This window comes from Geotrypetes seraphini, chromosome 4, assembly GCF_902459505.1.
Source record: "Geotrypetes seraphini chromosome 4, aGeoSer1.1, whole genome shotgun sequence".
NCBI lineage: Eukaryota > Metazoa > Chordata > Amphibia > Gymnophiona > Dermophiidae > Geotrypetes > Geotrypetes seraphini.
Window position 1 is genome coordinate 238,942,919 of NC_047087.1, and position 19,128 is coordinate 238,962,046.

General features: G+C 41.2%; 1 protein-coding gene across 1 annotated transcript in view; it reads left to right on the forward strand.

The window, feature by feature from the left end:
* The window catches only part of TET1 (tet methylcytosine dioxygenase 1), a 130,992-nt gene that overhangs the window by 28,363 nt on the left and 83,501 nt on the right, over positions 1–19,128 (forward strand). Inside the window, exon 2 of the mRNA XM_033940547.1 lies at positions 4,235–6,698. Coding sequence (XP_033796438.1) covers positions 4,280–6,698 — 2,419 coding nt within the window. The 5' untranslated portion in view covers positions 4,235–4,279. The remainder of the gene's footprint in view (positions 1–4,234; positions 6,699–19,128) is intronic.

Sequence of the window (19,128 nt, forward strand, 5' to 3'; positions counted from 1 at the left end):
AAGATATTAGTTTTTGTTTTTTTGCCTTGTCACTTTTTTCTCTTTTGGTAATATTCCTAGATTCTTCATCTTTTGGTCCTGATTTGCTGTGGCTGGCACATGTTGCTTTATATATAAAGATAAGATGTCATGTGCGAAACTGCCATGAACTTGCAGCACGAGACTTTGGTTTCCACTCATTAGCTAACTGGTGCGCTTGCTGGAGGTTGGCAGTGCAGACTCTCTTGGGCCTTTCGTCGTAATGACCTAGCAACCACCTTCTGCATAAACAGCAGCCTGTGGGGTTTGCAAAAAGTGACTAAGGCAGGCTTCCATTCCTCCCCCTCCCTTCAGTCACTTTTCAGGCTTTTTTTGTCCTTTCACATGATGCTGCATCTATCTCCCTTACGTTATGGGGTTGTTTGTTTGTTTTTTTTACCCTTATCCTTTGCAGCAGTTTGATGTACACAGTAAGAAGGGTGTTATCTGTAGACATTCATTCAGTCATTCAATTTTCTATACCATTCTCCCAGGGGAGCTCAGAACGGTTTACATGAATTTATCTGGAATTAAGTACCGTATTTCTTTAGGGAAGATGTTCATAGCTAGGGTGAAGGAGATGGAGCAGTGCAGTTAGGATTTTTCTTATTAAACTCGATGAGTACAGAAAATTGAGTTATCACAACCCATATGGAATTCTTAAAGTTAGATACACCGTGTCATTTCATTTGGACTTTTAAAAATTATTACTTGCCTTTTGTTTATTTATTCAGGTATTTTTTAGCCCATCCTCCCAACGGAGCTCAGAATGGGTTACAAATCAGGTAGTCGGGGGATCTGTCCCGATGGGGCAGTGAAGGATTAAGTGACGTCCAGGGTCACAAGGAGCAGCACGGGGTTTGAACCCACAAACTCGGGGTGTAGAGGCTGTAGCTCTAACCGCTATGCCACAGCAGTGGGCTGAGAACCAGAGAAACTCGGTTTAATTCCTGCTATGGCTTCTTGAGATTTTAGACAAGTTATTTAACCCTCTATAGCAGGGGTGCCCATACTTTTTTGGCTTGTGAGCTACTTTTAAAATGACCACGTCAAAATGATCTACCAGCAATAAAATTTAAAAAAGCACAAAGCACACTGTATGCAGAGAAAATGTTAATTATCATTTGTATTCGGGGTTTTTATCAGAGGTCAAGGCAGATGACTTTAAAATATGCAATGTCACCTCAGTAACAACTGTACAAAAATAGACAAATATACCCCCTCCCCTTTTACTAAACCTTGATAGCGTTTTTTAGTACAGGAAGCTGCGCTGAATGCCCTGCGCTGCTCTCGATGCTCATAGGCTCCCTGCGCTAAAAACCGCTATTGCGGTTTAGTAAAAGGGGGCCATAGTGCAAAATATAGACAGCAGATATAATGGACACATTTAGATTACTAAATTGAAAAAATCATTGCCTGGTGATTTCATGAGTCTCTGGTTGCACTTCCTTCTTCTGTAAAGCCAATATTTCTTTCTTTCTATCTCCCCCTGACCCCCTTCTTTCTTTCTGCCTTTCTTTCTCTCTCCCCTGGCCCACCTCTTTCTTTCTGCCTTTCTTTCTCTCTCCCCCTGCTCCCACTTAAGCCATCATGCCGATTTCTCCACTTCCCTGATTTTTTTCCTTACCCCCACCCCTAAGCCACCAACGTGATTTCTCCCTGCTGCTTCCCCGAGCCAGGCCTAGCGCGTACAAGCGCCGGGCCCACAAGACTTCACTTCCGACGTCAATTCTAACGTCGGGGAGGAAGTTCCAGGCCAGCCAGGCAGCGATTGGCTGGCCCAGAACTTCCTCTACGACGTCAGAATTGACGTTGGAGGTGAAGTTTTGTAAGTCCGGCGCTTGTACGAGCCAGGCCTGGCTTGGGGAAGCAGCAGGGAGAAAAAGATCGCAAAGGCAACTTGATCGACTCGCGTTGCCTTTGCGATCTACTGGTCGATTGCGATCGACCATTTGGGCACCCCTGCTCTATAGCTTTAGACTGTAAGCCCTGCAAGAGTACAAATTATTTCCCTGTCCAATTGGGCTCACAATTTAAGGTGTATCTAAGGCAGTGTCAGGTAAAGTGATTTGTCTAAGGCACATAGAGAACTACCACTGAAAAGCGTAATCTAAAACCAAACGCAGAGAGTGCCATGGAAGAAGATGGATTTGAGCCCTTGCTTCCCTGGTTTCTAGTGTGCTTCTGAAATGACCAGGCTACTGCTCCACTCCACTTCTCCATGCCTTCTATCATTTGTCATTGATTATCCGGATTTTTGATTATACTGGTGCGCTTGCTGGAGGTTGGCAGTGCAGACTCTCTTGGGCCCTACTGATTAGTCCAGATAATTAAGTTTCTACTGTATCAATATGCAAAGTTATGCAAAGTAACTCAGATTAAAAAAAAAAAAAGCAGCAAGGTGTATTAAGATGTATAGTCCTGCTAATGCAGAGTTTTAACCAAGGCTCAAGTTTTTGTGTTGAAGATGGCATGGTAATATTTTTTAATGCAAGTCTTTGCACTACAAATAATGTATTATTCTTTGTAAGTGTGACTAAAATGCTAAATGTGTTGCAGTAGTAGCATTCTTATTAACACATTTTGGTAAATAGTTTCATGTACTGTCTTGAAATGTAGAACAAAATAAAAGGAACAGAAACCCCACGTAAAATCCAACAAAGAGAGAACAAGTGGGGAGTGGGAAAGAACACATCAACCTTGGGACAAACAATCTTTTGTTTCTATAAATTCAAAATAAATACAGAAGCTTAAGAATAAAAACACATGTATAAAAGTCCTATGGATGCAATGTCTTTGGCGGGAGACCTCCTGTTGATGTCACCCTTTGGATTTTCTACGAGCCTTGTACATGCTCTTAGGGCTCCTTTTACAAAGGTGCGCTAGCGGTTTTAGCGCACGCACCGGATTAGTGCACGCTAGCTGAAAATCCACCGTCTGCTCAAAAGGCGGTAGCAGCTAGCACGCGTAGCAATTTAGCGTGCGCTGTTCCGCATGTTAAGGCCCTAGCACAGCTTTGTAAAAGGAGCCCTTAGTCTTTTTTTTAAAGATTTTTTAAAAGTTTGTAATCCCAGCACTGGAGTGACACCTAGTGGTGTATTCTTTTCAGACCAACAGACACACCCCTGGGGCAGGCCTCAGCCCGAGGGGCCGAAACACGGACCGTGTCTGGTCTTTGGCTGGATCCTTTCAATATAAGGTCATTGCGTCCACAGGACTTTTATACATGTGTATTTATTCTTGTGCTTCTGTATTTATTTTGAATTTATAGAAATAAAAGATTGTTTGTCCCAAAGTTGATGTGTTCTATTCCCACTCCCCACTTGTTCTCTCTCTGCTGCCTTGAAATATGCCAATTAGGAGGGAAATTCATTAAAGGGAGCTAAACACGTTAGCGTGCACTAATGATTAGTGTGTGCTAAATGCTAAAGATATCCATATTTAGTGCACATTAACGCACTTAGGGCTCCTTTTACTAAGCTGCGTTAGGGCATTAATGTGCGGAATAGCTACATTGCCGCGCACTAGACGCCAGCGCCAGCATAGAGCTGGCGTTAGTTCTAGCCGTGTAGCACGCGGTAATACCCTGCGTGTGCTAAAACCGCTAGCGCACCTTAATAAAAGGAGCCCTTAGTGCACTTTGTATTTCCCCCCTTAGCTCTTTAAGCATCTTTTATGTAGATGCCAGTTATTTCCTCAGGTGTTGGTTTTTTGTTAATCATTGTGGTACTTCTGTTGATTTACCTGTGACCTGGCTATTGAATTAATGTTAGTGACCTAGATTGGCCACCGTGAGAACGGTCTGACCCAGTAACGCTATTCTTATGTTCTTAAATATTTACCCAGGTTTGACTATGGGGAAAAGATTTTAGAGGAGACATTAGACTTGCTTAGTGTTATTCTGCCCAAGAGAAGACCGATTACAAAATATAATAAATTGTAGACCTTGGCTTTTTCTTTTCAGAGAAGTCTGAAGAATCTTTCTCCAGCTGGTTCTTTTTGTAAATTATTGGCTAGTAATTGTAAAGTATTAGTTTCTAGAGCTAGACTGTTTTTATTTGTTACATTAATGATCTCCTTGGATCCTTTGGTCTTGTTTAGGGTGAGAATTGATAATAATGTAATTCCCTTTAATATTGTTAGTGATCATGCTTTTTTTAAAATATATTTTACTTTCAATAAAAAGAATGTCATTTTTCCCTATTATGTCTTGCAGGTAGATTTAAATAACAGACTCGTAAATGGCCCCATATTGGAACACATGGAAAACACCGTATGCAGCTTTGGTGAAAAATACTGGGTAAAATTAAACTGCACCCCTCCTCCTGAAAATGGACTGCACAGTGATGAAAGAGGCATGACTGGGTTAGAAACAGAAAATTGGACCCAAAATGAGAAAGCAACATTAAATGTTCACGTCAATGGTGATATTAGTGAGAAGGCAGCAGAAAAGGAAAACTTGAAAATTGCTGAAATAAATAGTACAGCTGTGTTCATCAATGACTTGATTGAGCCCAAGAAACTGCTGGGTCAGACTTGTAGAAATGGCATTAGAAATTTTGACCTTTCAGATACACAACCAGAAGTGCCATTGAAAAAAATAAAGAAAGAGGAAAATGTTACATTGCTGGACAGTTGTAGGGAAGACAACTGCAATACAAATTTAGCAAACCTAACTAGTTGCAAGGTCAATGAAAGCCCTTGCAACTCTGCCATTGATGGTACACACTTGGAAAAAAAAGAACATTTTATTGTAAGACAGAAATCTCCATGTACTTGTGAACCCAATCAGTATTCTAGAAGTTTATTGCTACAAAATGAATTTATCGCAGAACCACAAGAGAGGCCTTGTGGATCTCCAATTAAAAGAAAAAATGGTGCTAAGAAAGGTGCTTTGGGTCTACAAAAGAAAGAAATGGCAGGTGAAGACTCTTCCTGTCAACAGAGTCTCCTGTCCTTGATTCAAAATAGGAATCTCACCATAGAACAAGTTGTAGCTATTGAAGCTCTAACTCGGCTATCGGAAATACCTCTGGAATATTCTGCGCTGACTAACACAGAAAAGAATGAAAATCCAGAAGTACAAAAAACATCCACTTTACTTTACAATGACAAAGGAGACATTCCATGCAAGGAAGTGTCTTCTACACTTACAGATTTCCAAAATGCTGACTTCCAACTTGATGCACGGCCTTTCACTCCTCTGCAAAAGCAGCTTCTTCAGAAGCCAGTGTTATTTAATGGCCAAGGTGCTATTTCTCGGCTGCATAATTCTACTGAAAATGTTGGAGCATCTTGTAAGTCGCATTTATCTCTAAGAGATACGGAATCAAAACGTGGAATGAATTCATGTTCGGATAATATCAACCATGCAAGTTCTCTTCACCATAAAAAACCAGTTGGCCAGTGTTCTTGCAGTTCACGGACTTATCAAATCATGAATAAGAAATTAAAGGGTCGCAAGCTGGATCAACATTGTAAGAATCTGGAATCCAGCGTTAGTTCTGCCATTAGGGAAAGCGTTCACAGTCAAGATGAAGAAGAAGTAGCTGCACAGCTGGCTCAACTTGCTGCAATCATTGAGTTTAATCAGAAGGAAGGCGATGCAAATATATCTCTGATCGGTCAGACGTCGCGCAAAGCGCAGCAAAAACGTAAGCAGCAGAAATCAAATGCAGGCGTGCAACACAACCATAGTTCAGTGGTGGTCAAGCAAAAGCAGCCACCCAAAAAAAAAGTAAGTGCTTTGCCCTGGAAACAAAAGCTAAAAAAGCAAGCTGAAGCGAATCATCAGAGTGATCAGAAACCTGAGGGACAGCTGCTGCAACAGTTCAGCGATCCGTTTGAAAACCGGTTAGCATCGGATCAAAACAATACAAAAAAATCTAAAGCTGCAAAAAAACCTCCCAGAACCAAAGTGAAGAAAACACATATTTCAGAACCACAGGAGAAGCTGCTCCTATTTCTTCCACAAGCTCAGATACAGATTCACAGAAATCTAACTCAGGAAAAAACAATAGAAGAAGCAGCTGTTCATGATGGGATAGTTGAGAACTCGGAGACCATGAGCTTTCTACAGTCCAACAATGAAAAGGATTTTGATCCTTTAAAAAGCAATAAATCTGTTTCTCTTTCATTGCATAGCGATGCTCTGTCTAATCATCTGAAGATGCTTTCAGCGTTAGAGACAGAAAACTGTTTGAAGAAATCTGTCAAGAATGTGCAAGTGTTTACAAGAAGAGATCCTTTTTATTCTCAGGTACCACAATTAATCAATGGGTTTCAGAAGGTCTCCCGGTCCCAGACTCTCGGATGTTCTAATCCAGCAGTCGGTGCAACCTGTGAAAAAATTAGGATGCCCTATTGGCAAGTTGCTAAAAAGCAATGTGCGAGACAGCTGAAGGATCTACCTGTGCATTGCTGTGAGATGGGTGCGCCAAACAGAGTAAATACACTCAGGAAAGTAAAGGTAGAACATTCAGGTGGCATTACTGTATTATCATCAACAAATCTTGGGTCCAGAAGTGTACAAAAAGAGGCATCTGAGTCTTTTCCAGTACAGAATACACTCAACAGCTTTCTGGAGTCTCCTATCAAGTTCTTGGACAAGCCCACAAAGAACCTCATTGACACTCCCACAAAAATAGGACAATCAGAATTCCCAGCTTGTGACTGCGTTGGTAAGTGCCTCCAGAAATCGCCACATATAGTAGCAGTTGCATTTAGGGCTGGCTTAACCTATGGACCAGGTGAGGCATTGGCCTAGGTCACCAGTAATAAAGAGCATCAAATGCCCAGGCCATTGATTTACTGGCCCAATAGATTAAGCCAAGGTTACTTACTTTTTGCTGCTTGCGGTAGGTCTGTGGCCTTGTATCTCTTTCTCTCCCTTCCGACAAGAGTGGTTTTATTTTTTTTCAAAAGAGCAGTGGCAGTGATTCCTGTTTGTGGCTGAGCCTGATAACTTCTGTCTGCTATGTCCCGCCCAGGTAGAAATAGGAAGTTGTGGCAGAGAAGGGTGGAATGTGGCAGAAGAAGGTGTCTGGGTCAGCTGTAGGCAGCAAATAGGCTGCTGCTCTTTTGAAGAAAAACTATTGTCAGGAGGGAGAGAAGGGGCCGTCAGGTATGTGCCATTACTGGTGAGTGGGGGTGGGACCAGGAGTGGTAAGGGAAGGCTGGACAATGGGAAAGAGAATTGTTAGACATAGGGAGAAACAAGGGAGGGAGAGATGTTGCATAGGGGAAGGGGAAAGGAGCAAGAGGTAGAAATATTGGGCATGACAGTGGAGGGGTTAGAAGGAGAGATGCTACATGGGGGGAAGGAGAGATGTTGGACCTAGGGTGCAAGGGATGGGGGTGAGAGAGGTGGTGGATAATGGGAGAAAGTGAGGAGGGAAGAGAGAGGGAGAGGTGTTGGATATGGCATTGGAGAGGACAAAGGTAGAGATGGTAGACCCAGGATGAGATAGATAGTGGTCAATGGGAGATATGCACAGGAGGGGGAGGGGAGAAAGAGAGAAATGTTGGACCCAGGGAAGAAAAAGGGAGAAATAATGGACCTTGGGGGAAGGGGGTAGGAGGGAAGAGGAAAGGGACAGGAAGGAGATGGGGGGGGATGGATGAAAGAAACAGGGAGATATGAGGCTATCTGGGAGGGGAGAAAGAGGGAGCAGATGCTGGGAATGGTGGAAAGATGTGGGACAGGCTGGGGGAGGGGAGAGTGAAAGATTGGGAATTAAGAGAAGCAGAATGGGAGGGCCTGGATAAGGGAAAAAGATGGAAAGAAAATAAAAATTGAAAACTAGCTTATCCAGTTTACTGGATATCCACAGTGAATACAGGAGAGGTTTGTATGCATGCATTTCGCAAAGCATCCATTTCTGTAGCACTACAATGTTCTGAATAAGTTGCAGAAATTTCAGGATCTTTTATTTTATTTTCCTAGACAATTTATTATCTTTCTGAAAAGTACTGGATTGACATCTCTTGACGCTAAAGTCCTCCACTTATCCTCTGAACAAATATGGGATAGACATTTATAGATTTCCCTTCTTTGTAACAGTGAATTGCCATTTTTAAATAGACAGCTGCTTAGAGAAGCCTGTGGTTGTTGAAAGTAGACAGAGCATCAGTCACAACCTGAGAGGTTAGAAGGGTCATTTGATTGTTTCTATTATGGAATTGATTTCACCTGACTAATTGAAGTCTTAATGAGTTACGGAACATTTTGGGCCTCTTATTAACAATTAAAAAACAAACAAACCAGTTGTGAATCAACAGGAGGGGTGATCAAATTATGTACATACCATTTAAAGATTTTATTACTTTGAATAAATTAAAATAATCAAATATTATTATCTTATATTCCATATAAAGGTTGTGTCAGCTTCTCTTAAGGATGCATTGAATTCAGTTTGACCTGGGGCATTGTTCAGTGTTGAGAAGGAAGGCATGTTTGGTAAATAGTGGGGTTCCCCAGGGTTCTGTGCTGGTACTGCTGCGTTTTAACATATTTATCAATGATCTAGAGCTGGGAATAACTACTAAGCTAATTAAATTTGCTGATGACACAAAGTTGTTAAATTGCAAGAGGACCTTGTGAGACTGGAAGACTGGGTGTCAAAATGGCAGATGACGTTTAATGTGAGCAAGTGCAAAGTGATGCATGTAGGAAAGAGAAACCTGAACTATAGATATGTGATGCTGGGTTCTATGTTAGGAGTCACTGCCCAGGAAAAGGATCTAGGTATCATTGTTGAGGATACGTTGAAACCTTCAGCTCAATGTGCGGCGGTTACTAAGAAAGCAAAGCGAATGTTAGGAATTAAGAGGAAAGGAATGGAAAACAAAGATGAAAATGTTATAGTGTCCTTGTATCGCTCTATAGCCCTCCTCGAGGGCCTCAATCCAGTTGGGTTTTCAGGATTTCCTCAATGAATATGCATGAGATCTATTAGCATACAATGAAAGCAGTGCATGCAAATAGATCTCATGCATATTCATTGGGGAAATCCTGAAAATCCGACTGGAGGGACTTTGACACCCCTGCTCTATAGTACGGTCGCACCTCGAATAATGTATGCAGTTCTGATCGCCATATCTCAAGTTAGATATAGTGGAATTAGAAAAGGTACAGAGAAGGGTGATAAAAATGATAAAAGGGATGGGATGACTTCCCTGTGAGGAAAGGCTAAAGCAGCTAGGGCTCTTCAGCTTCGAGAAGAAACAGCTCAGGGGTGATATGATAGAGGTCTATAAAATAATGAGTGGAGTGGAGTTGAAAGGGTAGATGTGAATCACTTGTTCATTCCTTTCCAAAAATACTCGGACTAGGGGATATGCGATGAAGCTACTAAGTCGTAGATTTAAAACAAACCGGAGAAAATATTTCTTCACACAAGGTGTAATTAAACTCTGGAATTTGTTGCTAGAGAATGTGGTAAAATCAGTTAGCTTAGCGGGTTTCAAAAAAGGTTTGGATAAATTCCTAAAAGAGAAGTCCATAGGTCATTATTGAGATGGCTTGGGGAAATCTACTGCTTATTCCTAGGATAGAATCTGTTCTGCTACTTGGGATCTAGCTAGGTGCCTGGGATCTAGGTTGGCCACTGTTGGAAATAGGTTTGATGGACTTTCAGTCTGTCCCAGTATGGCAATTCTTAAGTTTTTATCTAGGCTAGAAATTTTAGTTTTTTGGTAAAAGTTAGCAGTTAACACTCTGTAAATTGTAATTTCTTGCATGGTGTTTTGATTTGTTCTTTATCTTGAGAAATGTAAAGTATTACATGTGGGAAACAGAAACCCGAGGTACAACTATACGATGGGAGGGATGTTATTAAATGAGAGTACCCAAGAAAGGGACTTGGGGGTAATGGTGGACATGACAATGAAGCCGATGGCACAGTGTGCAGTGGCCGCTAAGATGGCAAAACAGAATGCTAGGCATAATCAAGAAGGGTATTACAACCAGAATGAAAGAAGTTATCCTGCCGTTGTATCGGGCGATGGTGCGTCCGCATCTGGAGTACTGCGTCCAATATTGGTCGCCGTACCTTAAGAAGGATATGGCGTTACTCGAGAGGGTTCAGAGGAGAGCGATGCGTCTGATAAAGGGGATGGAAAACCTTTCATACGCTGAGAGATTGGAGAAACTGGGTCTCTTTTCCCTGGAGAAGAGGAGACTTAGAGGGGATATGATAGAGACTTACAAGATCATGAAGGGCATAGAGAGAGTAGAGAGGGACAGATTCTTCAAACTTTCAAAAAATAAAAACAAGAGGGCATTCAGAAAAGTTGAAAGGGGACAGATTCAAAATGAATGCTAGGAAGTTCTTCTTTACCCAACGTGTGGTGGACACCTGGAATGTGCTTCCAGAGAGCGTAATAGGGCAGAGTACAGTACTGGGGTTCAAGAAAGGATTGGACAATTTCCTGCTGGAAAAGGGGATAGAGGGGTATAGATATAGGATTACTGCACAGGTCCTGGACCTGTTGGGCCACCGCGTGAGTGGACTTCTGGGCACGATGGACCTCAGGTCTGACCCAGCGGAGGCATTGCTTATGTTCTTATAAATGTTTTTGCATTTTATTTATACACTGTTTTGAGTGGCTGTCTGAAAGGCTTGGAAGCCGAAATAGACATCTTATTAAAAAAAAGAAAAAGAGCTACAATGCCTTGGATGTAGCTTTCACAGCTCCCAGAGGGATTTAAAGCAATTTACAGTTTGAAATTATGGGAATACAAATTAATACATTGCAAACAAAATAGCAGAAGATATAGTTCATAAAGAGTGAATTGTTCAGTTATTTGAGGAGTGCAGAGGTAGGTAATAGACTTGAGCTAGTAGGTTGCATAGTATAAGTACCGATGAGATAGAGGGTACGTGGTTGGGTCTAGTAGTTAATTGTAATTAAAGTATATGGAGTCAAAGAGGTAGGTATTTAGCTTCCTTCGAAACCCTAGGTGGTTCAGTTCGGTTCTGATGGTTGTTAGGAGACTTCCATGCTTTTGTGCCAGTATTGCACCTAACATGGGACTTTAGCATCCAGTAGCTGCAAATTTCACATGGCAACTATTAGGGATGTTCTTAGCATTTTCTATTGCAGGTTATTAACCTTCCCGTTAACACATGGTAACTGCTCCTAGTTAATACAAACGTACTTTCCGCATTAGTCGGTTAACGCACTGTATTTACCATATAACACACGGTATTTCTACACCTATTCTACTCCCATTACATGCCTGTAACATGAAAAGCACTTACCTCCCTTTTTACTAAGCTGCGGTACAGGTTTCTACTGCGACCTGGAGTGCAAAATGCCTCCCTCCCATTGTCCAGCTGCTCCAACGCTCATAGAATTCCTATGAGAATCTGAACATTTAGGGTCAAATTCTATAAATGGTGTCCCAATTGTAGGCGGCGGTAGGCATCCTACCACTGTCTAACCAGCCAATCGGGACTTTAAAAAAAACAACCCAACAACATCCTGCAGCGAGCTGCCTACATTGTAGTAGTAATAATAATAATAATAATTTATTGTAACTAATACAAGCATTAAAACTAACGAATAAGGAAAACACAATATAAACTAAAATAAGTATGGATAAAAAAATAAAAAGAACATTATAACTACATGATAATATGAAAATCAATAATGTATATTATATTGTTTAAATAAGTGGGTTTTAAGATCTTTACGAAATTGATAGTAAGTAAGAAATGGAGAAACAAGATTCAAACATTAATTCATTAATCCTGCTTGGAATGCTAAGGTCCTATCCAAAAATTTTTTGTAACGACATGCATTTGCTGAAGGAAAATAAAACCAACCAGATCTACGAATATTTTTCTTAGAAATAAAAAACTAAAATGAGAAACAAGGTAAGCCAAATAAAACTTTTAAACAAATACATCCAAAGTTAAATAACACTCTAGCCTCAAATGATAGCCAGTGAAGCTTTTGATAATATACACTGATATGATCGCGAGCCTAGGGAGATGCGTAGGGCTGCGTAAGCTCTCCCAAGACTAGGCTTAGGCAGCTTCTGAGACCAGAATCCGGCCATTAGTGTTGTGGGCCATGGCAGAAGCCTCTACTGCAGCTTAGGGCAAAGGTGCGCTAGCGTTTTTAGTGTCTGCTACGTTGCCACCCGCGCTAACCCCATGCTACGCACCAAAAAATAACGCCAGCTCAATGGTGGCATTAGCATCTAGCGTGTGGGGCAATGCAGTGCGCGTTAAAACCGCTAGCGCAGCTTAGTAAAAGGAGCCCTTAGTAAAAGAGGGCCATAATGCATGGTTTACCTTACCTTGACTGCAAAAATACTGCAAAGACCGTTAATGCAGCTTTATGCTAGCAAGTTACTGTGTGGTAAACAGCACATTAAGGGCTGGATTCTATATATCTATATATGGTGCCCAGATTTGTATGTGCCCAAGATATGCATGCAAATTAATTGCTTGATAAGCTCAATGACATCAATAATTGGATGCTGCAAACAACTTATAGGAACCTCTCTTCCAGACAGAGGAGAACCCAGTCCCCTTTCTCCTACCCCCTTTTAAAGGAACTAAGCGCAAAAAGATGTATGACAACCTTCTAGCAACACATGCAGCTAAATTGGACCCCTCCATCACCAACCTACTGACAGCTTCAACTGACCTCAAAGCTTTTCGAAAAGAAATCAAAACCATACTATTCAAGAAATTCATCCTAATTTCTTAACCCCCTCTCTCCCCCTCTTAGTATCCTCCCCTCAAAATGTGATTTAGACCTAACGCCTTTAATTGTATTCCTCTTCCTGAAAACGTCCAGCTACCGTTTTGATGTATTAGGCCCAACGTCTTTAATTGTATTCCTCTTCCTGGAAATGTCGTTATCTTTTTGATGTAATCCGCTTAGAACTGCAAGGTACAGGTGGAATAGAAGTCATTAATGTAATGTAATGTAACTTTTGATATTTAATTGGCACTCAATATTTGCACGAGCATCTGGCTGCGCACTGTTCTATAAAGCAGTATGCCTAACTCCCACAGTGCTTATTTCAGATGGAGGCGTTGCCAGGGGAGGAGCATAGGCATGTCGAAGACATTTTGAAAATTTGCACACATACTTAATAGAATACTGGGTCAGTGTGCCTAACTTGAACATCAGCATTAACACCAGTCTGGTACCCAAATTTAGGTGTGAGATCCACGCTTAAGTGCTCGTCACAAAACAGCACTTGGTGCCGATTTTTTTTTTTTCCCCAGCGCCCAATTTTGAGCACCATTTATAGAATCTGGCCCTAAATCAGGGGTGTCAAAATCCATCCTCGAGGGCCGCAATCCAGTCGGGTTTTCAGGATTTCCCCAATGAATATGCATGAGATCTATCAGCATACAATGAAAGCAGTGCATGCAAATAGATCTCATGCATATTCATTGGGGGAAATCCTGAAAACTCGACTGGATTGCGGCCAACGAGGAGGGACTTTGACACCCGTGCCCTAAATGTTTAATGTGTTTTAAAAATAGGATAATGTTGGTGCCTTCAGATCTGATTAGATGTGTCATAGAAAATTCACCAAGCAAGCAAACAACCAGAGCAGAAAAAGACTTGTGTTCCATGCTCAAAGCGAAATACTCCAAAACAAAACCAAAGTGGAACAATAACTTCTGGATGTCCCAGAAGAAACAGAATGAACTACCTCAGAGAACATACCAGTACTGGAATAATGCCAATTGGAGCTTCCTTCCTTTTTCTTAATGCCTGGATCATTGAATAAGAAGATCTTGAGACTACGGGCTCCTTTTATCAAGCTGCGGTAGTGGTTTAACGCGCGGAATATCGCGCGTTAAACTGCCTGCCGCACTAGTCGCTAACGCCTCCATTGACGAGGCGTTAGTTTTTTGGCTTGCTGCGGGGGTTAGCGGGTGATGAAATGTACGACGCGCTAACCCCGCTAGCGCACCTTGATAAAAGGAACCCTATGTGCTAGTTGCAAAGAATAGACTGATTTGTATTTCCAATTAGCATTGTTCCTGTACTGGTATGTTCTCTGAGGTAGTACATTCAGAAATCTTCATTACAGATGTCACATTCTTCATACGACCCTTATCCTCATCATCAGGGCCCCTGACGAAGGTTTGCCGAAACATGGACCAGGCCGGGTCCAACTATATGGCACCGATATTTACAAACTGGTTTTGGACTGATTTGATTTATGTACCTATGTGCATTTTAATAATTTCAAAAAACAAACAAAATCGCTCCTAAAATAAATGCATCACAGAAGCCACAAGAACTAGATTAGTACTTAAGCGAAAGAAAAGACTCAGACTAACGGAGAGGTGTACCCACAGTCTTCCACCCAGACATCGGAGGCAAAAAACTTTTGCAGATGGTGAAGTTATGGCATAAGAATAGCCAAAAATAGATCACAAAAACAGGCCAGGCCGACGATCGTTTCGAAGACAATAACCACTGCTTCAGGGCCTTAAGGCCAGCACTCCAAGCTATTGATTCGCAGAACCAAATTTAGTGATTTTACATGTTTAATAAACTTTGTACTTATTTATGTTATTCTGTGACATCCAGAAGCTATTGTTCCACTTTGGTTTGCTTTATAGAAAATTCACCATCTGGGTTCTATTTTAAGTATCTTATAGACACAAGACAACATTGGTGATTTTTTTTTTAAATGCATAGGAGATAGTTGCAATCACTTCTTAGCTACTGTATATGTCACAGAGTATGGAAATTAGTGTGATGGCAAGTGGGACCCAGATTATTTTGGGTTAGCACATTGCCTGTAGCTCTTCTACCTAGTTCCTCTCTTTTTGAGTCACCCAAATACTGTCTTCATGTCCATGCTGCCTGCAGAAGTTATTCCACTCACTATTCGTTACTGTAGGTGTACTTTGGGCTTGAAAAGGTTAAGAAACATTGAAATGGGGTAAAAATACTCCAGTAGATACCAGAATCCCAACCCCTAGTACTGACTGAGCTAAAAGGAAAAAGGGGGAAGTAGGAAATTGAATAAAGATGTTTCTTTTTAATTCTGTGTGCGTTCCTTTTAGAACTGCATTACGACTCGTATGTGTGGTTGCTTTTAGGGACTACCATAAGATGTTCTTATTTATTTTGATAGCTTATTTTTCTAAATACTTCAGATCTGAACGAAGATAGTGACTCTTTGACCTCCCATTTCAAAGCAGACAAAAGGTTTTGTAGAGAGTGAGCAAGCAGAGATGGAGTGAGATCACTTCCCTTCTGTCCTTGCAGGTAAACACAATAGGGCTATTCCTTGGATTTGATGTGAAGTGACAAGTCAACCCACTATCTATTATTATACATATTTTCTTTTGAACTCAGTGCCCAGATCATGTATTACAGGAGTTATTGTTTGGTTTATTGGTTATTGATGGTAAAAATATTACATTTAACTACATATTAAGTGCAAAGCCTGTGCTATAATTGTGAGTTTTCTTAGCATATTATCATACTGCTACTGTACAGAAGATGTACTTCCCCCTCCTAATAGTGACAGCACGCAGTATGCTACAATGTACTACGTGCAATGTACAGTCCATGCCCATTTCCCATCCCATAACAGGTTACACAGGCCTGGATTCTGTAAATGTTGCCTAAATTGTCCGGCCCTTAGAAAAATGGCACCAGCCATTTGTCAATCACACTTAAGCACTGTTTACAGAATTGTGCCTTGTGGCGCCTATGTAAAAACTTACCCCCTCTTCTACAAAGCCGCGCGGTGACGGCCCCAAAGCCCATAGAGATTTAAAGGGCTTCGGGGCTGTTGCCGCGCAACAGCCGCTAGCGCGGCTTTGTAGAAGAGGGGGTTAGGCACCGGAAATGTAGGCCAGGGTTTTAAATGCCTATTTAAGCCACCTAAGTTTTAGGAGAATCACACTTAGTGGTGCCTAAGTCACGTTCTGCCCATAAAAATGCCCACTTAGGCATTAGGCTCTACTAAGAGCCATACGATGGGCACCTGCTTTTTATAGAATCAGGTAGGTGCCTATCACCCAATTTTTTTTTTTTTTTTTTCAATTATTGAAGCTATTAAGGGGATTTTGCCAATGAATCCTTTTATCAAGCCACGCTGCCAAGCAGCGCGAGCTAAATACCAAGCTGCCCATAGGAATAGAATGGACAGCTTGATATTTAGCGCATGCTATTCGGCAGTGCGGCTTTATTAAATGGGGGAGGGTAAGTTAGGTGCCTAAAAGTGCCTAACTTTATGAGCCCTTTAGAGAATCTGGTCCTTCGTGTGTATGTGCTGCCATGCCATGCAGTAACTTAACCTCAACTGTATGCAAAGATGGGATGTTTTCCTTATGAGTGAAGGGGTTAATATTCTAGGGTACTTCAGCTTGGAGAAAAGATGGCTGAGGAGGAATGTGATAGAGATATGTAAAATGCTGAGTGGAGTGGAACAGGTAGATGTGAATCACTTGTTTGCTCTTTCTAAAAAAAAAAAAAAAAAAAATCAAGGACTAGGGGGCATGCAATGAAGCTAGTAAGAAGTAAATTTAAAACAAATCTGGAGAAATATTTCTTCAATCAATATGCATTTAAACTCTGAAATTCATAACCAGATAATTGTAGTAAAAGCAATTAGTTTAGCAGGGTTTAAAAAAAGGCTTGTATAATTTCCTAAAAGAAAAGTCCATAGCACATTATTAAGATGGACTTGGGATAATCCACTGCTATTTTTAAGATAAGCCGCATCAAATTTATTTTATTTTTTTGGGATCTTGTCAGATACTTGTCACCTAGATTGGCTGCTGTTGGAAACAGGATACTGGGCTTGATGGACCTTTGGTCTGTCCTACTATGGCAATGCTTTATTTTCTTAAGTTACCAAAACTGTTAAGAGTTAGGGCAAGAAATCTCTAGCTGCTCTTTTTTTTTTTTAAATTAAAAAAACTTTTGCTTTTTTTTTATTATTAAAAATAATCTAATTCTTGTTTTTGTTGTTCCCTCTATCTACGTATTATTCTACCCCTTCTCCACCTTTCTTCTGCAACATGGCTGCTGCAAATTTCTGGTTTGGCTCAGGACCTTTCACTAAGCTTGCCTTTTCTGGCCCTTCCTTTCTGCTGTTTCATTTCATTTTTCTGGATTAGGCCTACCACTGCTATGAGCCTTGCAGATGCTGCTCCTTTTTTTTCCCAGCCCAGCTTTTCTAGCAGGTGCCAACTTTTACGTGCCTGGGTGACTTAGTGCTTTGGCTTTATTCTCCAGCCTTGCAGATGACACTGATTGACGAGACAGTGCTGCCAAAATTTGGTTCTCAAGACTCTCAGCCAAGCCTTTGCTTTCAGGAGATGCACAATAAATATTCATGAAGTATATTTGCATGTCTGGCGTAAGGATTTGTTTAAGCAAACCATGAAAATTGCTCTGAAAACTAGTCCTAACTGGGAATGTCAACTCAAAGACTGAAACCACTGACCTAAATTCTTTCTTGGATTATGGCAGGATAGGGAAACAGAAGTAGGGTGATTTTAAATGTAAGGGGTATTTGCACATTTGAATGAAGTCAAGAGAAACAGGTACAAGTCAGGTTTCTAAAAGTTACAGTGCATTTAATTGAAGGGGTGAATGCCGACTGGTACATCTCTGCTCACTCTCTAGTCTAGAACTTATATTATCTACCTCAAATCTGCTCATATTTTTATTTTATACATGGGTTGTTGTTTTTTTTTCAAGGTTTAGTCAACATCTGTAATGAGGAGCTAATATCTTTGGAGAGAGTTAGGGGACAATAAGAGTAAATTAAATTAATATGATATTTATAGTCTGCTTAGCCAGCAATCAGTTGAAGGTGGATTAGGATCATTCTCAAAATCTACAAAATCAGAAAAACAAAACAAAACTGAGATAAAGCCTCTTAAAAATTACATACCATAAATGAGTACAGTCGAGGTTTTATGTATGGAAGTAAACCAGAGCATTAAAAAAAAAATGCACTTCAGTTATCTTAAGCGCAGACTGATCCTGATACAAGCTACTATTAATGGTTGAAAACCTCACATCATCAGGCCTCACCTGCTCCCCCCAAACACAAGATAATTCAAGGGCCTTTTTACTAAAGGGCATTAAGCCCTTAATATGCGCTTAGCTTGCAAAAACAGGAAACTACACAAATGTGTTAATGTTTTGTGGTATTTTCTCTGTTTTCCATGCGCCAAACCCCGTATTAATGATTTTTTTTGCAGTCTCTTTCCAAGGGGGCATGGCATGACATTATCCAGCTTATGTGTTCTGATTAATGCATACTAATTGAATAATGCACAGTTAATGCAGGATCACTTAGCACCTCCTACCTAAATAAAAGGCCATAAGAACTAAGGGGTCCTTTTACTAAGGTGAATTAGCCATTTTATTCCTTGGTATAAGAAGCTGATTTTCGTGTAGATTGTAGGCTCTTTCGAGCAGGGACTTTCTCCTTTGTGACTGTACAGCGCTGCGTATATCTGGTAGCGCTCTAGAAATAATAATAGTAGTGTGTGTGGCAAGCTAGTCCTAGTGCAGAATGAGTGTACTGCCAATCACCTTATGTATTAAAGGCTTGGATGAATAGCCAGGCTTTCACCTGCTTCCTGAAATACAGGTAGTTTGGAGTTAGAGTAGCCCCTGTGGGAGTAAATTACAGAGCATGGAATGGAACTGCATGCTTATTATAACTTAGGGCTAGATTCACTAAGCCCACCGATCAAGTCCTGACCACTTAGCGACCCCTTTGTGACCTGATTTTCCTCCGCCCCGATTCACTAACCTCGTGGCCGATCATCCTCTGATCAGATCCAATTTGCGCATGCAAATGAGGGTAAATGGCATGCAAAGTAGGAAGAACGCAATTCACTGAACAAATGCAGGCACACCGACTGGGATAGCTGATCCAAAAACAAGCGACTGCTGAGGACCAGTCGCTTGTGTAAAAACCCTGCCCTCTTCCCCAATTCTTCTGCTCTGGCCGCCCTGCTCTCTGCCCCGATCTCCTGCTCTCTGCCATGATCTCCTGCTTCTCTGCTCTGAGCCCCGATCTTTTGCTCTCTGCCCTGACTCTCCTGATCTCTGCCCCGACTCTCCTGCCCTTCC